General features: G+C 36.4%; 1 protein-coding gene across 4 annotated transcripts in view; it reads left to right on the top strand.

The window, feature by feature from the left end:
- CLIP4 (CAP-Gly domain containing linker protein family member 4) overlaps window positions 1-18,525 on the top strand; it is a 68,829-nt gene that overhangs the window by 6,997 nt on the left and 43,307 nt on the right. For all 4 annotated transcript variants that reach the window (XM_028831811.2, XM_077959803.1, XM_028831812.2 and 1 more), the window contains exons 2-6: window positions 321-468; window positions 10,017-10,156; window positions 11,066-11,159; window positions 12,555-12,716; window positions 14,455-14,573. In XM_028831811.2, the coding sequence (XP_028687644.2) occupies window positions 336-468; window positions 10,017-10,156; window positions 11,066-11,159; window positions 12,555-12,716; window positions 14,455-14,573 (648 nt within the window). In that variant the 5' untranslated portion in view covers window positions 321-335. The remainder of the gene's footprint in view (window positions 1-320; window positions 469-10,016; window positions 10,157-11,065; window positions 11,160-12,554; window positions 12,717-14,454; window positions 14,574-18,525) is intronic.

Genomic DNA, 18,525 nt, shown 5'->3' with positions numbered 1-18,525 from the left:
TACATGAGTAGGAGGATTTCACCCATTTAGATTAGCTCAGCATTTAAAAAGTGTTTTCGCCTATTATAGCTTATTCTTCTTGAGCTTTGTCTAGAAAGATTACATGCGCTGCCGACTGTATAAGAGGCGATGTGAAGCAATGTATGCCTTTTAACAACAGTTTTGCCAAAAGGAATTTTTTCCCTTTCGTAAAAGATCCTTGCTGAAAATGTCAGCAGATTTGACATCAAAGAACTTTTAGGCTTTTTGTGATTGAAGGCAGTCATTCTAGGTTGCATACAAATAAAGTAGAAACACTTTATTTTTCTTTTTTATTATAGGTGGCTTTCTAGAAGATGACCATAGAGGACCTTCCAGATTTTCCATTAGAAGGAAATCCTTTGTTTGGAAGATACCCATTTATATTTTCTGCTTCTGATACCCCAGTTATCTTTTCCATTTCTGCAGCACCAATGCCTTCAGACTGTGGTATGTGAAGTAGCTGTGCTTATTTTCTGAGAACTGGTAACTTCTCTGTTATGCCTTTTTTGTACTCATAGTTTTTCTTAGAACCATTTTTGTGGTTCTCATAAAATTGCTAAAGTTTTCCTTTTTCAAAAATACAATTGCTTATTGCTTTTTCTGCTTCTTAAGCTAAATGCTTTATTTCTGCTGTCAGCATTTATATTATGTTAAAATGTTCATTTTAAGCATCACGATGGATTTAGAGGACTTTATTTTTAGAATGCAATGGTGCTTAGCCATCTAGCATTCTTCTGTTATTGATGTATTTATTTTGGTTAAATATACTGACGTGCTAAAAAATCCATGTACTTCGGCAAAGAGGGTAAGAGACCCTTCCCTGGAATGTGAAATGAGATTGGTTAACGTTTAAATTGGTCCATTTACATCTCCTCTGTAAAACGTTAATTTAGAAGCATTCCACTTTTCATCTATTTAGGCTTATTTCTCCAGAACCATAATAAAAGAGAACCAGGAGATAAATTTGATAGAATTGTTAAATTTCCAATTTAGAGTTTTTCAAGTAAAATGTTGGTTCACCATTTCAAATTGTCTTTGGAGGTAGAGATAATACAAATTTTAAATATTAGTAGATATAAAGTTATTGGATTGAGAATTTGTCCTTTTAGTCATACTCATTGTAGTATAGTAATTCCTCTTCTCCAAGTATCTTTTGTTGTTGTTGTTGTTGTATTCAGATTCTATCCCAGCTTACCTAGACCAGTTATCAGAAGTATCATATAAAACCTGTACCTTGATCCTGGGAGTTATTTGCAGGTTTTGCAATAATTGACTGGGCTTATTTTCAGATACAACAAAATCAGTTATGCAGGGGAAACTTTGAACCTTGTGCATTGTCCCTTATGTATGATACTTGTCTCACTCCATCTTGACTTCTAATTGTCTTATTTTCGTTCCTATATTGTAGCGCTTTGGGATGGAGAACAATCATACTTTATTTTTGTTTATCTCAAAAAGGCTAATATAGTCATTTGTTATTAGTTGCTCAATGATTGTTGAATAAATACATTGAATGAAAGGTGATAATGGATATTGACCCTTTGTGTAACTGAAATTAAACATTGAAACCCCATCTCTACTAAAAATACAAAACTTAGCCAGGCATGATGATGTGCACCTATAATGTCAGCTACTCAGGAGGCTGAGGCAGGAGAATCACTTGAACCAGGAGGCAGAGTTTGCAGTGTGCTGAGATCGCACCACTGCACTCCAGCCTGGGCCACAGAGTGAGACTTTGTCTCCAAAAAAAAAAAAAAAAGCATTGTAATCTTAGAATTACAGGTTCATAGACTCTTATGAACCTTTCCCTACTCACCTTCCTGTGTAGAAATTGTATTTTCAGGATCTCTGTCAGATAACCATTTAACCTCTTGCGTGTCTTTAATAGTGGGAAACTAACAAAATAGTCAATTTTATTGTTAAAAAGCTTTAGTTGTAATAAAACTGTGTTTGTATATTGACTCAGAATTGATCTCCCTGAAATTTTGGCCAATTCTAGTTTGATACATGGCACAAATTCTTTTATAGGATAGCCTTTAAGTATTTGCAAATAGTTTGAACATTTTAAGTTAGTCTGAACCTCCTTAGGCTACACATTTCTGGTTCTTTCACCAGTTTCTCATTGTCAGGATTTCTAGACCCTTTTCTTCGTAGTTGCTTTGTTGGTACACTGTGGTCAGCGTCCTCTTGAAAAGCAGCATACATAATTGCATTTATTGAGCAAGTATTTATTGAAGGCCTCTTGTGTGCTAGGGACTGTCCTGGATGCTGGAAGTATCAGTGACCAAGACAGGTCTTCTAGTAGGGAACAACAGTAAACAAACAAATGAATAGACAAAGCACAAATAGGTCATAATGAATTCTGTGGAAGAAACAGGGTGCTGTGATAGAGAACAATGGGGCCAAGGCAGCTGCTTTAGATGGGGTGGTCATTCGGAGAATCAGAAGAGGCTGGCTGTGAGAAGAGCCTGGAAAGAAGTGTTCCAGGAAAAAAAACAGAAAAGTAAAGGCACAGTGTTGGGGGAAGATCTTGGTGTATCCTAAGAATTAATGGAAGGCCTCTGTGGCTGAGAAGCAAAGTGATTAATGGCAGAGTGGAAGGAGACGGAATTGGAGAGTAAGGCACCGGCCTGGTCATGTGGGGTCATGTAGGCCCCCATAAGGAATTTTTATGTGATAACAACTAATGAGCGTAAAACCAAGAAACAAAAAGAAACCAGTCCACAGAAATCAGAGTTGAGACATGTGACACGGTGTTGACTCTCAAGGTGATTACCCTGTAAAACTATGTACTGTTCTTGCACAACTGTTTTTGGAATCTTTTGCCTTGAAATGCCTTCACAATCAGTTTATGCAGAACACACATTATATACATTATAAATATCACAATACCTTATATTTTGCTTAAAAATTGAATTATCTGTTAAATTTAAATAATATAAAAAGTCTCATTTACCCATGTAGTTACTGTTTCTAGTGCTCTTCATTCCTTTGTGTAGGTCCAGATTTCCATCTGGTACCATTTCCTTCTGCCTGAGGCACTTCCTTTAATGTTTCTTACGGTGCTGGTCTGCCAGTAATGAATTCTTTCAGCTGTTTTATGTCTGAAAACATCTTATTTACCTTCTTTTTTTGGAAAATATGTTTGCTGGGTTTAGAATTATAGGTTGGTAGTTTTCTTTCAGTACTTGAAAAATCTTGCTCTGCTGTCTTCCCATTTGCATTGTTTCTGCTGTCATTTTTGTTTCTCTAGATGTAACATGTCTTTTTTTTTGGCTGCTTTAAAGAGTTTCTTTATTTTGAGCAATTTTACTATTATGCGATTAGGTATATTATTTTCTGTGTGTTCTTGTTCTTGGGGTTGGTTGAACTGCTTGTATCTGTGGGTTTCAGTTTCCATTAAGTTTGGGAAATCATTAAAAAAAATTTTTTTCTGCTTCTCTCCCTTTTCAGATACTGTAATTGCATGTTTGTTATAGACTGCTTGAAGTCCCACAACTCACTGATTTTTTTAATATTTAAACTTTTTTTCTCTTTATTTTGGTTAGTTTCTATTACTATATCTTCAAGTTCATTAATCTTTCCTTCTGCAGTGTCTAATTAGCTGCTGATTTTATCCAGTGCAGTTTTCATTTCAGATGAAGTTTTCATCTCTAAAGTTTACTTTGGCTTTTTTTTATGCCCAGGTCTCTTCTCCACCTTTGGACATTTGGAATAGAGTTATAATGACTGTTTTAATGTCCTTCTCTATGAATTATAATATCTGTATCAACTCTAGGTCTGTTTCATTATTCCCCTGATGATGGGTCATGTTTTCCTGTTTCTTTGCATGCCTGATAATCTTTAATTGGATGCCAGACATTGTGAATTTTACTTTGTTGGATGCTGGATATTTTTGTACTCATGTAAGTATTCTTGCACTTCGTTCCAGGATACAGTTTAGTTACTTGGAAATAGTTGGACCCTTTGAGGTCCTGCTTTTCTGATTTGTTAGGTGGGTCTGGAGCCATTCTTGGTCTGGAGCTAATTATTCCCTACTGTTGAAAATTCTACTCCAGGGGTCTCCAACCCCCTGGCTACAGACTGGTACTGGTCCCCCTGCCCTGGCCCCTGGCGCCAGAAAGGTTGGGGACTGCTGTTCTACTCAATGCTGTGTGAATTATGAGGATTCTTTTTCAGTCTTCCTGGTGAGAATAGGTACTAATCCCTGTAGTCATGGATGGTTCTTTCCCTTACCTCAAGTATTTCCTCACAAGCATATGATGAATAGTTGAGGAGGACCCTCTGCAGGTCTCCGGGGTTCTCTTGCAGTGCGTGCATCCGTCTCTGCTGTATTCTGCCCTGTGACCTCTGGCCACCTCAAGTTCCCCAGACTCTCAGCTCTGTCTCCTCAACTCAGGGAGTTTGCTGGGCTTTTTCTTGGTCCCCCCCGCCCCACCCCTGAACTGTGCTCCTGGAGACTCCCTCAAGGCAGTTAGCTGGGGCATGTGTAGGACTTTTCTCGTTTGTATTCCATTCCTCAGGGACCACTGTCTTTCACTGTCTAATGTCCAGTGTCTTGAAAACCATTGTTCCCTTCCTCTGGTGTTTTGGTTGTTTCAGTTGGAAGGGCAAATTTGGCCCTCATTATTCCATCTTGACTTAAAGCAGACATCACCTCCATTTTCTCCCCCCACCCCACTTTCTTTTGATTAAAGCTATTTTTTAGGCCGGGCATGGTGGCTCACACCTGTAATCCCCCCACTTTGGGAGGCCGAGGCGGGTGGATCACCTGAGGTTAGGAGTTCAAGACCAGCCTAACATGGTGAAACCCCATCTCTACTAAAAATATAAAAATTAGCCATGTGTGGTGGCGGGCGCCTGTGGTCCCAGCTACTTGGGAGGCTGAGGCAGGAGAATCACTTGAACCAGGGAGGCAGAGGTTGCAGTGAGCTGAGATCACTGAGATCGGCCACTGCACTCCAGCCTGGGCGAAAGAGTGGACTCCATCCCCCCAAAAAATAGAAACATAAAACTTTTTTTTTTTTTAATCTCAAAAGCTTGCAACAAGATAAGAAATACTTTATTTTCCTGCATGGAAGTTGAAAATTCAAATGTAGTTAGATATGTTAATATTTTGCATTGTAGCTTAGAGGTTATGGTCTCATTCTGGCATTAATCCTGACTCAGTCACTTTCCAGTTGTGTGATTTTGGGCAAATTGTTTATTTTCTCCCTTTGTTTCTTCTTTAAAATGGGAATAACAATAGTGCCTACTTCATGTGGTAGTTATGAGGATTAAATAAATTAATATACACAAAGTTCATAGAACAGTCCCTAGTATCTACAAGACACTTAATAAATCTAACTTATTGTTATTTAAATGAGCCATCTGGAGGGCAGCACGTTAAGAAGATTTCCAGATTTGCTCTTGGAGCATCTTGAGGTGTGAAATGAGGATGGCAGTTTCTGCTGATAGACTTCCCTGGTTTGCAGTTTGAATGTCTTGGTTGATGTCATCAGATGTTTTGGTGAATTCTCTGGGCGACCCCCACAGAAACAGACACAAAAGTTCCTTACGTGAGCCATGGTGGTGATTTGTCTAAAGTTTACATCAAATCATCCAGTAGGGGTTGGGGAAAAGGACAGTTTTAATTGGAAATATTAGTTTGGAGAGTTGTAACCAGATATTGGAGGAAACTGGAGGAATTGAGGATCCAGTCCAGTTTGTAGGCGGATGACAATGCCCCAAAGACAATAAACAGGACTAGAATCTGATAATGGGTGTACTCTGAGTTTTCTACGGAAACACAATTTTTCTCTCTACAGTTCCCCATTTCTACCAAAGATAATCACAGGCTAATTTGTTTGCAAATAAGTTTTGTCTCATTAAGCTGGCCTGATTATATACATAAGTGCAGCAAGAATAGTGAATATGTGCACATTCTGAAGTATGCCACTCCAGTCAGAGGTTTGGTAATATCTTAGGGGCTTTATTGGTTCTGTAAAGTCAATCCAAATTCTTTAAAACTGGTAATAAGGAATCTGAAATGAGACTTTAAAAAGCCTTTTCAGTCTAAGAAACCAAGCAGAGGCCTTGCCCAATTGTGTCCTGTTAGAGGGAAAACAAACTTTTATTGAACTTACGTAAATGCTTATATTGCCATGAAAAAATACTCAATAAGAGTGTCTGAATTTTGGAGGGGTTGGGGTAGGGAGAAAAGAAAATGTTTACATTTTCTTTTTTTTTTTTTTTTTACAAAAAGTATTCTTCACCAAATTGCTGTAAGTTGTAGGTCTTAAGGGAAAAGAGAAAAGGCGTTCTTTAAATCTAGAAAACAAACATTAAAGAACCCGCAATATTTCAAAGACATAAAAATTATCACCCTCATCAGTTCATTCAGTTCCCTGTAATTCTTGTCCTGCTTGATTTTGGGTTAGCAGCCTCATGAATCCATTGGTTTGGTTTTCTATTACAGTTCTGGAAATTCTTACCCAGTCCAATGCTGTGATCTTAAAGTTATCAGAAACCTACACTTGTCAGAGTTTTTTCTGTAAATCTTCCTGCAATTTTGTATCACTGATGCTTACAAAAGCTTTCAGGAAAATATCAGAGTAAAAAATCACTGTCTGTAGATGGCAAAAGATTTAAAATGTCCATAGTTACAGATTTGATGAGAGTTCATTTTAATGCAGTTGACAAGGAAATTTGTTATTTGTTTTATAACATTTGAAGATAATAACTGGAATTATGACTGATAAAATTACACCAGAACATATCCAATTTCTAGGAAGTTCATACAATTTCTAGAACACTTACATTAATAATATAGTCATACAAAAATAACATAAGGAATGTTAAGCATCACCTTTGACAATGCTTCTCATGCAATGTAATATATCAAGCCTAGTTTCACATTTATTTGACAAGGCTTCCCATGCAAAGATGCTTAATTACTTTAATGTCTGTGTGTGTGTGTGTGTGTGTGTGTGTGTGTGTGTGTGTGTGTGTGTTTTAATAAGGAAATAGAACAAGATTTTCTAGGGGCCTCTGAAAAATCCCAGAATTAGTCTAAGGTCAGAAAAGACTTCATTCAGAATTTGAATTTTGGAAAGTTTATAAAAAATAACCCAAAAGATTCAAAACACTTGATTAAATAGATTACAGGTATTTAGTTATCCATTTAACCAAAGTGACAAAGATTTCAGAGGCAAATACAGAAAGCCATGTAGTTGTTTAAAAAAAAAAAAACAAAAATACCAAAACCCCTTGACTTTTTGAGAGAGAAACTGAAAGACAACATGAAGCAATTATCTTGACAAAACACAGAATCTTTGTTTTCTAGGCAGACCATTCAAAAGTTAAAGAAAAACCTTTCACAGTCTCCCATCAAAAGCAGGCCCATACTCCAAGAAAGTTTAGTCATTTTTGACAGGAGCTCAAATGCTAGTTATGCCTTATTTTGATTTGAATGATAATAGATTCATTCAATTTTAGCCAGCTTAATCACACAAGATTCTCCTTCTCCCTCTTTCCAACTTCTTCTAGCCATTTTGTTTTTTTCCTTTATTTTCTTTTTCAAAAAACATATCTTCATACCTCATATCTTTTCTTGACTGTCATGCTGGCATTCTGTAGGTTTAGAAATCTATGAATATACCATAATTTCTGGAAGCACATGTTTCCTTAAATTTTTCAGTGTAGCACAGGACATGTTTACTAACACACCCAGGTATCTTTAGTTTCTCTGTCCAAAAGTAGGTAACATTATGTTCAGCAATTAATGTTTCAGTATTTATCTTATGTGGACTTACATTGATTTAATTCACTTGTTTTGAACAATTATGCTTGGATTACTTAAGAAAATGTCATGAGACATTAAATCGCTAAGCATCATCTTGTTTTTCTTGCCGAGAAATTTTGTAACATGGGGATAGCAGAAGCTTATTTGTAATTCTCTAGTCTTGAACATGAGCTTATTCGACTAGTAAACCTACATAGAATCAAAGTTGTACATTTGCCTTATGTCTAATGCTGACAACTCTGAAGGCATATTGGTTTTTTAAACTAAACCAACAGTGTTTTTGTTTATTGAAAATCACCCGAGTCACATGAACTTAAAAAGCATTTGAATTAGTTCCTATTTTTCTGAGAGTTTTCAGGAATACTTAATTTATATAAATACTTGTTTTTACTTATGTCTATTGAACATACATAGCTATAAGATCTCTGTGTCTGTATGTTTGTGTGTACAGACAGACACAGATCTTATAGCTTTCATTTCCAAATTTTAGCCATGTGTCAGTTAAAATAATACAAAGCTTATTAGTTTATGAAAGAAGCTAGATCCAAATTGTACCTCTGAGAGATGGAACAAGTCAAGGTTACCTGCTCAGATGGCTACAGCTTTTTAGTGAAGCTTTTTTTTTTTTAATTTGAATGCTGTAGGGATGCTTTTAGAGAAGCTATTTTTGAGTCATTTTGTGTCCAGAAGCTTCTGCATACAAATCCAAGAATGCATTCCATTGTCTCTGAAAGGCTCAGGATACTCTTTCTTCAAGGGCACTCCCAAAGGCAGACTGACTATCTTATCTAAAATTAAACGTTCTCCGAAGTGGTCACTGAAATTGCAAATTATTCTTTGTAAAGTTCACCCATTTTTCCGAAAAGGCACAAGATTCTGATCCACAGTTGTTTCTGGACCCCATGTTTGCATTAGATTCTCTGAAAAGTCTTAACTATTAAGGATTCTTTTGTCAGCAGCTGCTCTGGAACACAGGAATCACGCGTTTCACCCCTCCCCCTTTTGAGCAGAATAGGGTGACTTCCTGAGAAGTTTCAGCAAAGGTTGCTCAGCATAATTGGAGAGTTCTACACAGAAGGAGGAGAGCTCAGATTCAAAAGAGACTTACTCTAGAACTCCATGGCCGGGTGAGAGAGCAGCCAGTGCCACGGCCGTGGGTACCAGCACCTAGTTACTCACTGGCTTTGGGGCTTTGCAGGGGTCTTCTTCTGATCCTGCTTCGGACACCAAAAACTGTCAAGAAAATCCAGGGTGCTTTTCTTAATATAAATATTAAGTGAGTAAAAAAACTGCAAACAGGGAGACTTTCCAAACCAAGGTAAGAGGCTTGTCTCATGAAGGTCATAGTAAGGTTTATAAAGCCTAGAAGAGGAAATTCATATAGCTTAATTCTCACTGGTTAGAATGAGTGGGTTAGTTTGGTCGTTGCTGATTTGCTACAACGTGCTGAGTCTTGCTGACCAAGCTTCATGTGCAGTTTAAGTAGGTGTTTTGGAGAATAGGTCCTTAGAGGTTTTCCTGAGCTGGATGTGGGACATTGGCTCAGAGGCCAAGGTTTGTCTTGGCTTCTATTTTGATTTTTGCCTAACAGGACCGTTTTGTTGTCTAAGATTATGAATGTTGTTTCAGTTTTAGTCTTTCTGATTCTCTTCTGATGGACTGCTGCTCTGCTTCTATACGTGTCTTTAGTTTGTTGCCTTTCATCTTTTAGTTATCCTCACTCTAAAAGTAAGAACCATGTGTACATAGTATAATTTTGGAAAATATATAAATGCAAAGAAGAAAGCAAAAACAAACCCCATGAGTCCCACTACTTATGCATGCTGTTACAATCTGAGCTTAATGGCAAGTTACCTCAGCAAGTAGAATAATAGAGGAAAGAAGATAGACTTTGGAGACAGACCTGGTTTTCTACCCCAGATTTGCCACTTACTAGCTGTGCAACGTTGAGCTGGTATTATTTAGTCTGAGCTTTGCTTTCCTCATGTGCAAAATGAGAATAATACCTGCCAGGTAAGGTGTTGGTGAGGATTTTTAAAGTGTTTAGTAAGTGCTCAGCAAATGTTCGTAATATTTTCCTTCTTTAGATACTTCTGCTTTTTTTTTGCATCTAAAATATTTGTATCATTTGAACCTTGGTTTTATTGTTTATTATTTTCAATATATTGAAACTTTTATTAAATTTAATTCACATCTTTTTTTTTAATTTCAGAATTTTCTTTCTTTGATCCTAATGATGCATCATGCCAGGAAATTCTTTTTGATCCCAAAACTTCAGTTTCAGAATTATTTGCCATTTTAAGACAATGGGTTCCTCAGGTCCAACAAAACATTGACATTATTGGAAATGAGGTAAGGAATTCTTACAGTTTAAGTTTTGTATTGTTAGGATTGTTAATGGTATAGATTTTTTCCCCATCTGAAAGGAAGATGATAATGAAGGAGAAACCCTTTAAATGTTCTGATATTTATTTGTATTTCCAGGATTTTCATGGGGCAGTGAGTTAATACTATATATTCTTCTGATTATTTCTTCATGCTCTGTCCTTCTGACATTTATAGACTCTTGGTGGGTGCAGGGAGGGGCATTTTTCTTATTTCCTTCTTTGTAAAAATTAATTTTGTAAACTTTTATGCATTTCATGAAGGGATTTAATTACCATGATGTTCTGTTTACACTTTTGGGTGTTTTGGTAAAGATACAGGCTTGAATGTAGTCTTTAAGAATATTAGATTTTTTGAGGGAGGGTTCCTTGACCAGTATGTTGCTGTGTTGTAGGAAGAGTGCTTATACTTTTTTTTTAGATATTATTAACTGAACACTTTAGTGGTGGCATAAAAATTATAATTCAAGGATTTTTTTTAACTTCTAATCCATCTTGTTTCATATGCCTTTCTACTCCGTTTTATTTCTGAGATAGTTTAAAATTTCTTTATTGAGTATTACTATCTTTTCTACGGGTATCATTACACCCGTAGAAATAAAATTTTGCTCATTTTTAAGAGGAACATATTTGGAGTGCCAGATTACCCTTGGAATAATCTTCAAGAATTTCCTTCAGCCTGCTGACAAGTTCAGTTTTCATTCTTGTTGTTGAGTGCAGATTAAAAATTTACCCTTTAGAGATGCCGATACTGTCTATACACTTTACTGAGAAGTAGTTCAGATTTGATAGACTAACTTGGTTCCTCAGCATTGGTTTGAAAGCAATAGGTACCTCAGTAGTTAGGTTGTAACCATATTTTCCTTGACTGCTTCAGATTCTTAAGAGAGGTTGCAATGTGAATGATAGAGACGGACTGACAGATATGACTCTTTTACATTATACCTGCAAATCTGGAGCTCATGGTATTGGTAAGTGTGTGGTAAATCTATCAATTGCTTATATCATCTGCATTTGTGCTTAGATAATCTATATTTATGCCCATATATTGTCCATGGGAAGGCACCCAGCTGCTGATGATAATATTGCCTGAAGAGTTGAGGATTCAGTTAGGTCCTTCCAAAAACCATATTCCCTTTTCTCAAGGAGGTCTTTATACCCTCCTGATACCTCCGAGCTTTTCTGGATCAGGCCTCATGCCTGATTGTGTATTAGATGAGAGTAACTGCTAACACCCTAAAATCTTTCTGAGGGTTTGTAACAAGGTTTGACAGTCCAAGGCCAGTCTTTACATACTGATTCCTAATCTCAAGACCCCAGTCTGGAGACCTAAGGTCTGTTCCTACATATGTAACATATGTGCATATTTTCCAAAATTGTTACTCTCTTGTGCTTTGTCATTTTATAAACCTGCATCTCTTACCTAACTATATACTGTGATTGTCTCTCCTTGTTTCAATAGTCTGATGCAGTGGTGCTGAAACTTCTGGTGGTGACGGACTCCCTTTTTCCCCTCACAACCCATCATGGACTGATACTTTCACGAAATAAAATAAAAATGAATTTATAATACAAAATAAAATAAAACCATAAAATATAAGCCCAAATATTTTTCAAAAGGCATGAAACTGGCCAGGCATGATGATTTACACCTGTAATCCCAACACTTTGGGAGGCCACGGCAGGAGGATTGCTTGAGGCCAGGAGTTTGAGACCAGCCTGGGCAACATAGTGAGACCTTGTCTCTACAAAAAATTAAATAATTAGCCAACTGTGGTGGTGCCTGCCTAGAGTTTCAGCTACTTGCGAGGCTGAGGCAGGAGGATCGTGTAAGCCCAGTAGTTTAGGGTTGGCGTGAGCTGTGATTGCATCACTACACTCCAATCTGGGTGACAGAGCAAGACCCTGTCTTTAAAAAAGAAGAAAGAATAAAAGGCATAAGACTACATTTTATTTAACATAATGAGAAGACATATTAAACAGGGAAAAGCTATAAAAAGTACACACAGATTGCAATTTGGGACTGCCAGTGGTCCACAAAACATGTTTGGAGTAGCACTGATCTGCTATGTTGTTGTTGATGGCTTCATAGCATTCTATGTGTGTCTCTACCAATTTCTTATTACTTTTGGATTTTTTAGAATTAATAACAGTGCAGAGATGAGCATCTTTACAGCCATGGTATCCCATTTATCGCATCCCTGTGTATAATTATTTTCTTAGGATAAATTCTTGCAAGTGAAATTTTCGAGGTGTGTTTATACAGTGCACTGTTTGCTTTGGCTTTTTAAATGAGGCAATTGGTAGCCATCCATTGGAACTTAAAATTTGTACTAAAGGAAAGTAATTTGGAAAATCTTCTTTAGGTGATGTGGAAACAGCTGTAAAATTTGCAACTCAGCTTATTGACCTGGGAGCAGACATTAGTTTGCGGAGTCGCTGGACAAACATGAATGCTTTGCATTATGCTGCTTATTTTGATGTCCCAGAACTTATAAGAGTGATTTTGAAAACATCGAAACCAAAAGGCAAGTATTATAAGATCACTTTTAGATATTATTAACTGAACACTTTAGTGGTGGCATAAAAATTATAATTCAAGGATTTTTTTAACTTCTAATCCATCTTGTTTCATATGCCTTTCTACTCCGTTTTATTTCTGAGATAGTTTAAAATTTCTTTATTGAGTATTACTATCTTTTCTACAAAAGGATTAGTACAGAGATACAAAATGAAAGAGTGTTCTCTGGGTTTTCATATCTCTCTAAGTTCTCCAGTATAACACGGATGTTTTATATAATTGATTCTACATGCTTTATGATTCTTTTGCCTTGCTTGGGTAGCCAGAAATAGAACAATAAGGTCTTCAGAGATTGGCATTGGAATAATAAATACTATTTATTTTAGATGGCATTTGGTTCTGAAATTATATAATTCAACTTAAGGGATAATATTTCCGTTTTTTCCCCCCTGTTTTGGTGGTGATATCCTGAAATTGAAGATCTGAATGTCTAAGTCACAGTCCTGGTATTTTGATTCTTCTTTCTGGTTCTCTTTGGGGCCAATTTTCTTTTCTTTATTTTTTAGAAAAATACGAGAGCAAGCAAATAGTATTAACATTAAATTAAAGAAAGTGTACAATATTTTCCCCATTGTAGGAACATGCTTTAGAGATTCAGTAAATTTCCCAGAATGTTCATTTCTAACCTCCAATCTGCATAATTGTCCATTTTTTTCTTTAAAATTCTACCTTTTCACTTTGTGAATGATGTTAGGAAGAAAGCCTCTGTCGACACTTCTGTGTTTTTAATAATTCAAGAGAGTGTGTCTTGAGTATATCTGGGTCATTTACAGTTGTAAGAAGGATATGTGGGTGTGGTGTCGTTTAGTTGAGGGTAGGATTTGCAGAACCAGAGGTATTATATTTAAACCCTTGTTATGGAAAATATTCAAGATGGGATTCCCAAATCTGGAGGATTTCCTGTATTTAAATATAACATATGATGCTATATTAAAAGTTATTAAAATGTCCTTAGAGTTGCAAGATTGCTTTTCTCATTATGAAATTCAAATTCATTTGCTCAGTAGAGTATTATGAATCAATTTATAGGTAAGCATTTCTATGCTTAATTAGACTTTAGCTGCTTTGAAAATTCTGCTTTGTTTTACCTACCAGGTATTGGCTGTTTTGTTTCTGTAAAGGGCCAGCTAGCAAATATTTTAGACTTTTTGGACCACATGGTCTCTGATGAAACTACTCAGTTCCATAGTTGTAGCATGGAAGTAGCCACAGAGGATATGTAAATGAGTGCATGTGCCTGTGTTCTAATAAAACTTTATAAAAACAGATGGGCTGGATTTGGCCTTTGGGTCATAGGTTGCTGACCCCTGACCTAAATTCTACTACTCTACCTCACTGTAGTTGTCATGGCAAATATGCCACAGACTTAATGGGAGATTGTGATAAGCTATTACTTTTACAAATATGAATTATTGCCATTAATTGTTTTAAAATGTGTTTTAGTTTGAAAATCCAGGATAATATCACTCCATCTTATAATGAATTTTATTGTACTAAGAAAATAATCAACTGTTTAACTAGATTGTAATATAAACATTTTGTTCTATTGTGAAATCATGCTTCTAGTGGGTTGATTTAAGTCTTATAAATGATAAAAGTCCCTCCTCCCAAAACCCTGTCTTCTTTTAAATTATAATAGCTAAGTTTAAAATTTTAGTTAATATACTTGTGATGTTTAATTGCAGATGTGGATGCCACTTGCAGCGATTTTAATTTTGGAACAGCTTTGCATATTGCAGCATACAACTTGTGTGCAGGTGCTGTGAAGTGCCTCTTGGAGCAGGGAGCAAATCCTGCATTTAGGGTAAGAGGTTAAATTAAAAGTGAAAAATATTAAAAGAATTAAGAAGTCTTATCCTACTTTCTGGTAAAGTGTTGGCTCTGAATGTTATTAATAGAAGAACTCTTACATGAGCAAGTAATTTATATCTTTGTTCCACATGTAAAGAGTGATGATGATCTTTATTGTAAATAAATTTAAGGCATGATGATAACTTTCCTTTTATATTGATAAGTCCCATTCAGGAAAGTAAAGTCTTCCTTTAAGTGTCATAATCTTTAAGTATCTTTCATTTAGGGGTTTGATGTATTTATGAAAGTTAGCTGTTAAGTACAAATACATATATTAAAGTTATATTTTTCTGTTAAGTCATATTCTAAATTTTTTTGGAAATAAAATTCATTTCAGAAAGTTAAATACCCATTTAAGGATGAAGTAAGCCTTTGAAAATGAAACATTTAAAGGAAAAGTGTATTTTTTTAATAGTAAAGTGTCACTAATTTACAGAGTTACACAGGATTGAATTTCATAGTCTTCAGATCCTTTTTTTTTTTTTTCTCCAGAAAGTGGCTCTCAGTTTTCACTTTCTTTATATTGATAACAATAACTCGCTGTGGCAGGTATTCTTAATCGTGTTATACTTTCCCTTGAAGGGGTGGGTGTGAACGGCGGATAGAGTGCAGTATTTGAAAACACCTGTCTTCCCTTCCCTTTCCTATTTTTCCCATTTTCCCTACTTCTTTGCCAGTTTTCTTTCTGTTTAACCGCCTTGATTACCCCCCAACTTTTAATTTCTTCCCTTCCTCCCTCCCTCCCTTCTGACTCTATTGGTTATTGGGCACTGGGAGAATACTACAGTAGTGTAGATAAAGCCCTTGCCCTCAAAAAGAATGTATTGCAGAGGGGAGGTGGGACAAGGAAGCAATCAGTTTTACTGTAGTGTGCGAATTCAGTGCGGCACGATGGGGCAGGGGTGGCAGAGGGCCATGGGTCATCTTACCAAGGCTTCAACAGGGGGTGACATCTAAATCAAGTGCTTACATAGGCAAGAATTAACCAGGTACTGGAGGGAGGTGAGGAAGGCATTTTAGGCAGAGAGAGTAGCATGCAAGAAACCTAGAGGTGATCATTCAGTCCAGCTGGAATGTGAAGGGGATGCGTTTGCTTTTGTTGGTACAGCTGTTGACAAAGCCCCATTAGTGGGGACGATGTTCTGAATTTGTTAGGATGCCATGAGATATGTTATTGAGCTAAATTACCAATTTAGGCCAGAAACAGATGAATAGGTTGCCATATTTTGAAAATACTTAAAAAACAGTGGTAAACTTGTGGGTCAGCAGTAGCCCTCAGACCATAGTGTGATAGCCACCATCTTCATTTTTAATTTTTATTTTAAATATTAGATTCAGGGAGTATATGTACAGGTTTGTGAAATAGGTTATATTGCCTGGTGCTGAGGTTTGGGCTTCTGTTGATGCTGTTACCCAAACAGTGAACATAGTACCCAATTGGTAGTTTTTTAACCCTTGCCCTAGCCCTTCCCCATCTCCTTCCCTCCCACACTCCCTCCCGTCTTTAGGGGTCCCAGTGTCTGTTGTTCCTATCTTTATGTCTGTGTGTATCCAGTGTTCAGCTCCCACTAATAAGTGAGAACACGCATTATTTGATTTTCTGTTTCTGCATTAATTTTCTTAGGATAATGGCCTCCAGTTGCATCCTTGTTGTTGCAAAGGGCACGGTTTCATTTTTTAAATGACTATGTAGTATGCTGTATTTGTACCACATTTTCTTTATCCAGTCCACTATTGATGAGCACCGAGGTTGATTCCATGTCTTTGCTGTTATGAATCATGCTGTGAAAAACTTATGAGTGCAGTGTCTTTTTGCTGAAATAATTTATTTTCCTTTGGGTGTGTACCCAGTAGTGGGATCTAGGTCAAATGGTAATTCTGTTTTTAGTTTTTTGAGAAATCTCCAGTTTGCTTTCCACAGGGGCTGAACCAATTTACACTTCCACTAATAGTGTATAAATGTTCCTTTTCTCCATAACCTCACCAACATGTTATTTTGTGACTTTTTAATGATGGCCATTCTGACTGGTATGAGATAGTCTCTCATTGTGGTGTTGATTAGCATTTCTCTGATGATTAGTGATGTTGAGCATTTTTTATATTTGTTGGTTGCTTGTATGTCTTCTTTTGAGAAGTGTCTGTTCATGTTCTTTGCCACTTTTTAATAGGATTTTTTCTTCTTTTTGATTTGTTTACATTCCTTATAGATTCTGGATATTAATCTTTTGTTGGATGCATAGTTTGTATTTTTACCTGTTCTGTAGGTTGTCTGTTTACTCTGTTGATAGTTTCTTTTGCTGTGCAGAAGCTCTAGTTTAATGAGGTCCTGTTTGACAATTTTTATTTTTGTTGCCTTTGCTTTTGAGGACTTAGTCGCAAATTCTTTGCCTAAGCCAATGCCTGGAAGAGTATTTCCTAGATTTTTGTCTAGGATTTTTGTAGTTTGATTTCTTATATTTAAGTTTTTTAAATCCATCTTGAGTTAATTTTTGTATATAGTGAGTAGTGGGGGCCCAGTTTCATGCATATGGTTAGCTAGTTTTCCCAGCACCATTTATGAGTAGAGTGTCCTTTCCCTCGTGTTTATTTTTGTTACCTTTGTCAAAGAGCAGTTGGTTGGTTGTAAGTGTATGGCTTTATTTCAGGGGTCTCTAGTCTATTTCATTGGTCTATATGTCTATTTTTTGTAGCAATATCATGCTGTTTTGATTACTGTAGTCTTGTATAATTTTAAGTCAGGTAATGTGATACCTCTGGCTTTTGTTCTTTCTGCTTAGGATTGCTTTGGCTATTTGGGCTCCTTTTTTGGCTCCGTGTGAATTTTTTAGAACAGTTTTTTCTTATCCTGTGAAAACCGATGTTGGAAATTTGATAGGAAGAGTGTTGAATCTGTCAATTGCTCTGGGCAATGTGGACGTTTTAGTGATACTGATTCTTCCAGTCCGTGAGCATGTAGTGTTTTTCCATTTGTTTGTGTTGTCTGTGATTTCTCTCAGCAACGTTTTATAGTTATTGTAGAGCTCTTCCATCCCCTTGGTTGGATGTATTCCTTGGTATTTTTATTATTATTTTGTGGCTATTGTAAATGGAATTGTGTTCTTGATTTTGTTCTCAGCCTGTTATTGGTGTATAGAAATGCTACTGATTTTCGTATATTGATTTTGTGTCCTGACACTTTACTAAAGTTGTTTATCAGGTCTAGGAGTTTTTTTTGGCAGAACCTTTAGAATTTTCTACATATAGAACCATATTGTTGATGAAGGGAGATAATTTGACTTCCTCTTTTCCTATTTGAATGCCTTTTATTTCTTTCTCTTGCCTGATTACTCTGGTTAGGACTTCCAGTACTGTGTTGAATAGGCGTAGTGAGAGTGGACATTCTTGTCTTGTTCTCAGGAGGAATGTTTCCAACTTGCCCATTCAGTATGATGCTGGCTGTGGGTTTGTCATAGATGGCTCTTATTATTTCGAGGTATGTTCCTTCGATGCCTAATTTGTTGAAGGTTTTTTGTCTTGAAGTGGTGTTGGAATTTATCGATGGCTTTTTCTGTGTCCGTTGAGATGATCATACAGTTTTTAATTTTGTTATGTGGTGAATCACATTTATTGACTTGCATATGTTGAACCTCCTTGCATGAATTGATCATGGTGAATTCTCTTTTTGGTATGCTGCTGAATTTGGTTTGCTAGTAACTTGAGGATTTCTGTGTCTGTGTTTACCAGGGATGTTGGTCTGTAGTTTTCTTTTTTGTTGTGTCTTTGCCAGATTTTGGTATCAAGATGTTACTGCTTTCATAGAATGAATTTGGGAGAAATCCCTCTTCCTTGGTTTTTTCATAGCGTTTTGGTAGGACTGTTAACCAGCTCCTCCTCATATGTTTGGTAGAATTTGGCTGTGAATCCAT

The sequence above is a fragment of the Macaca mulatta genome, chromosome 13 (assembly GCF_049350105.2).
Source record: "Macaca mulatta isolate MMU2019108-1 chromosome 13, T2T-MMU8v2.0, whole genome shotgun sequence".
Classification (NCBI taxonomy): domain Eukaryota; kingdom Metazoa; phylum Chordata; class Mammalia; order Primates; family Cercopithecidae; genus Macaca; species Macaca mulatta.
This window is presented reverse-complemented; position numbering and strand designations above follow the sequence as displayed.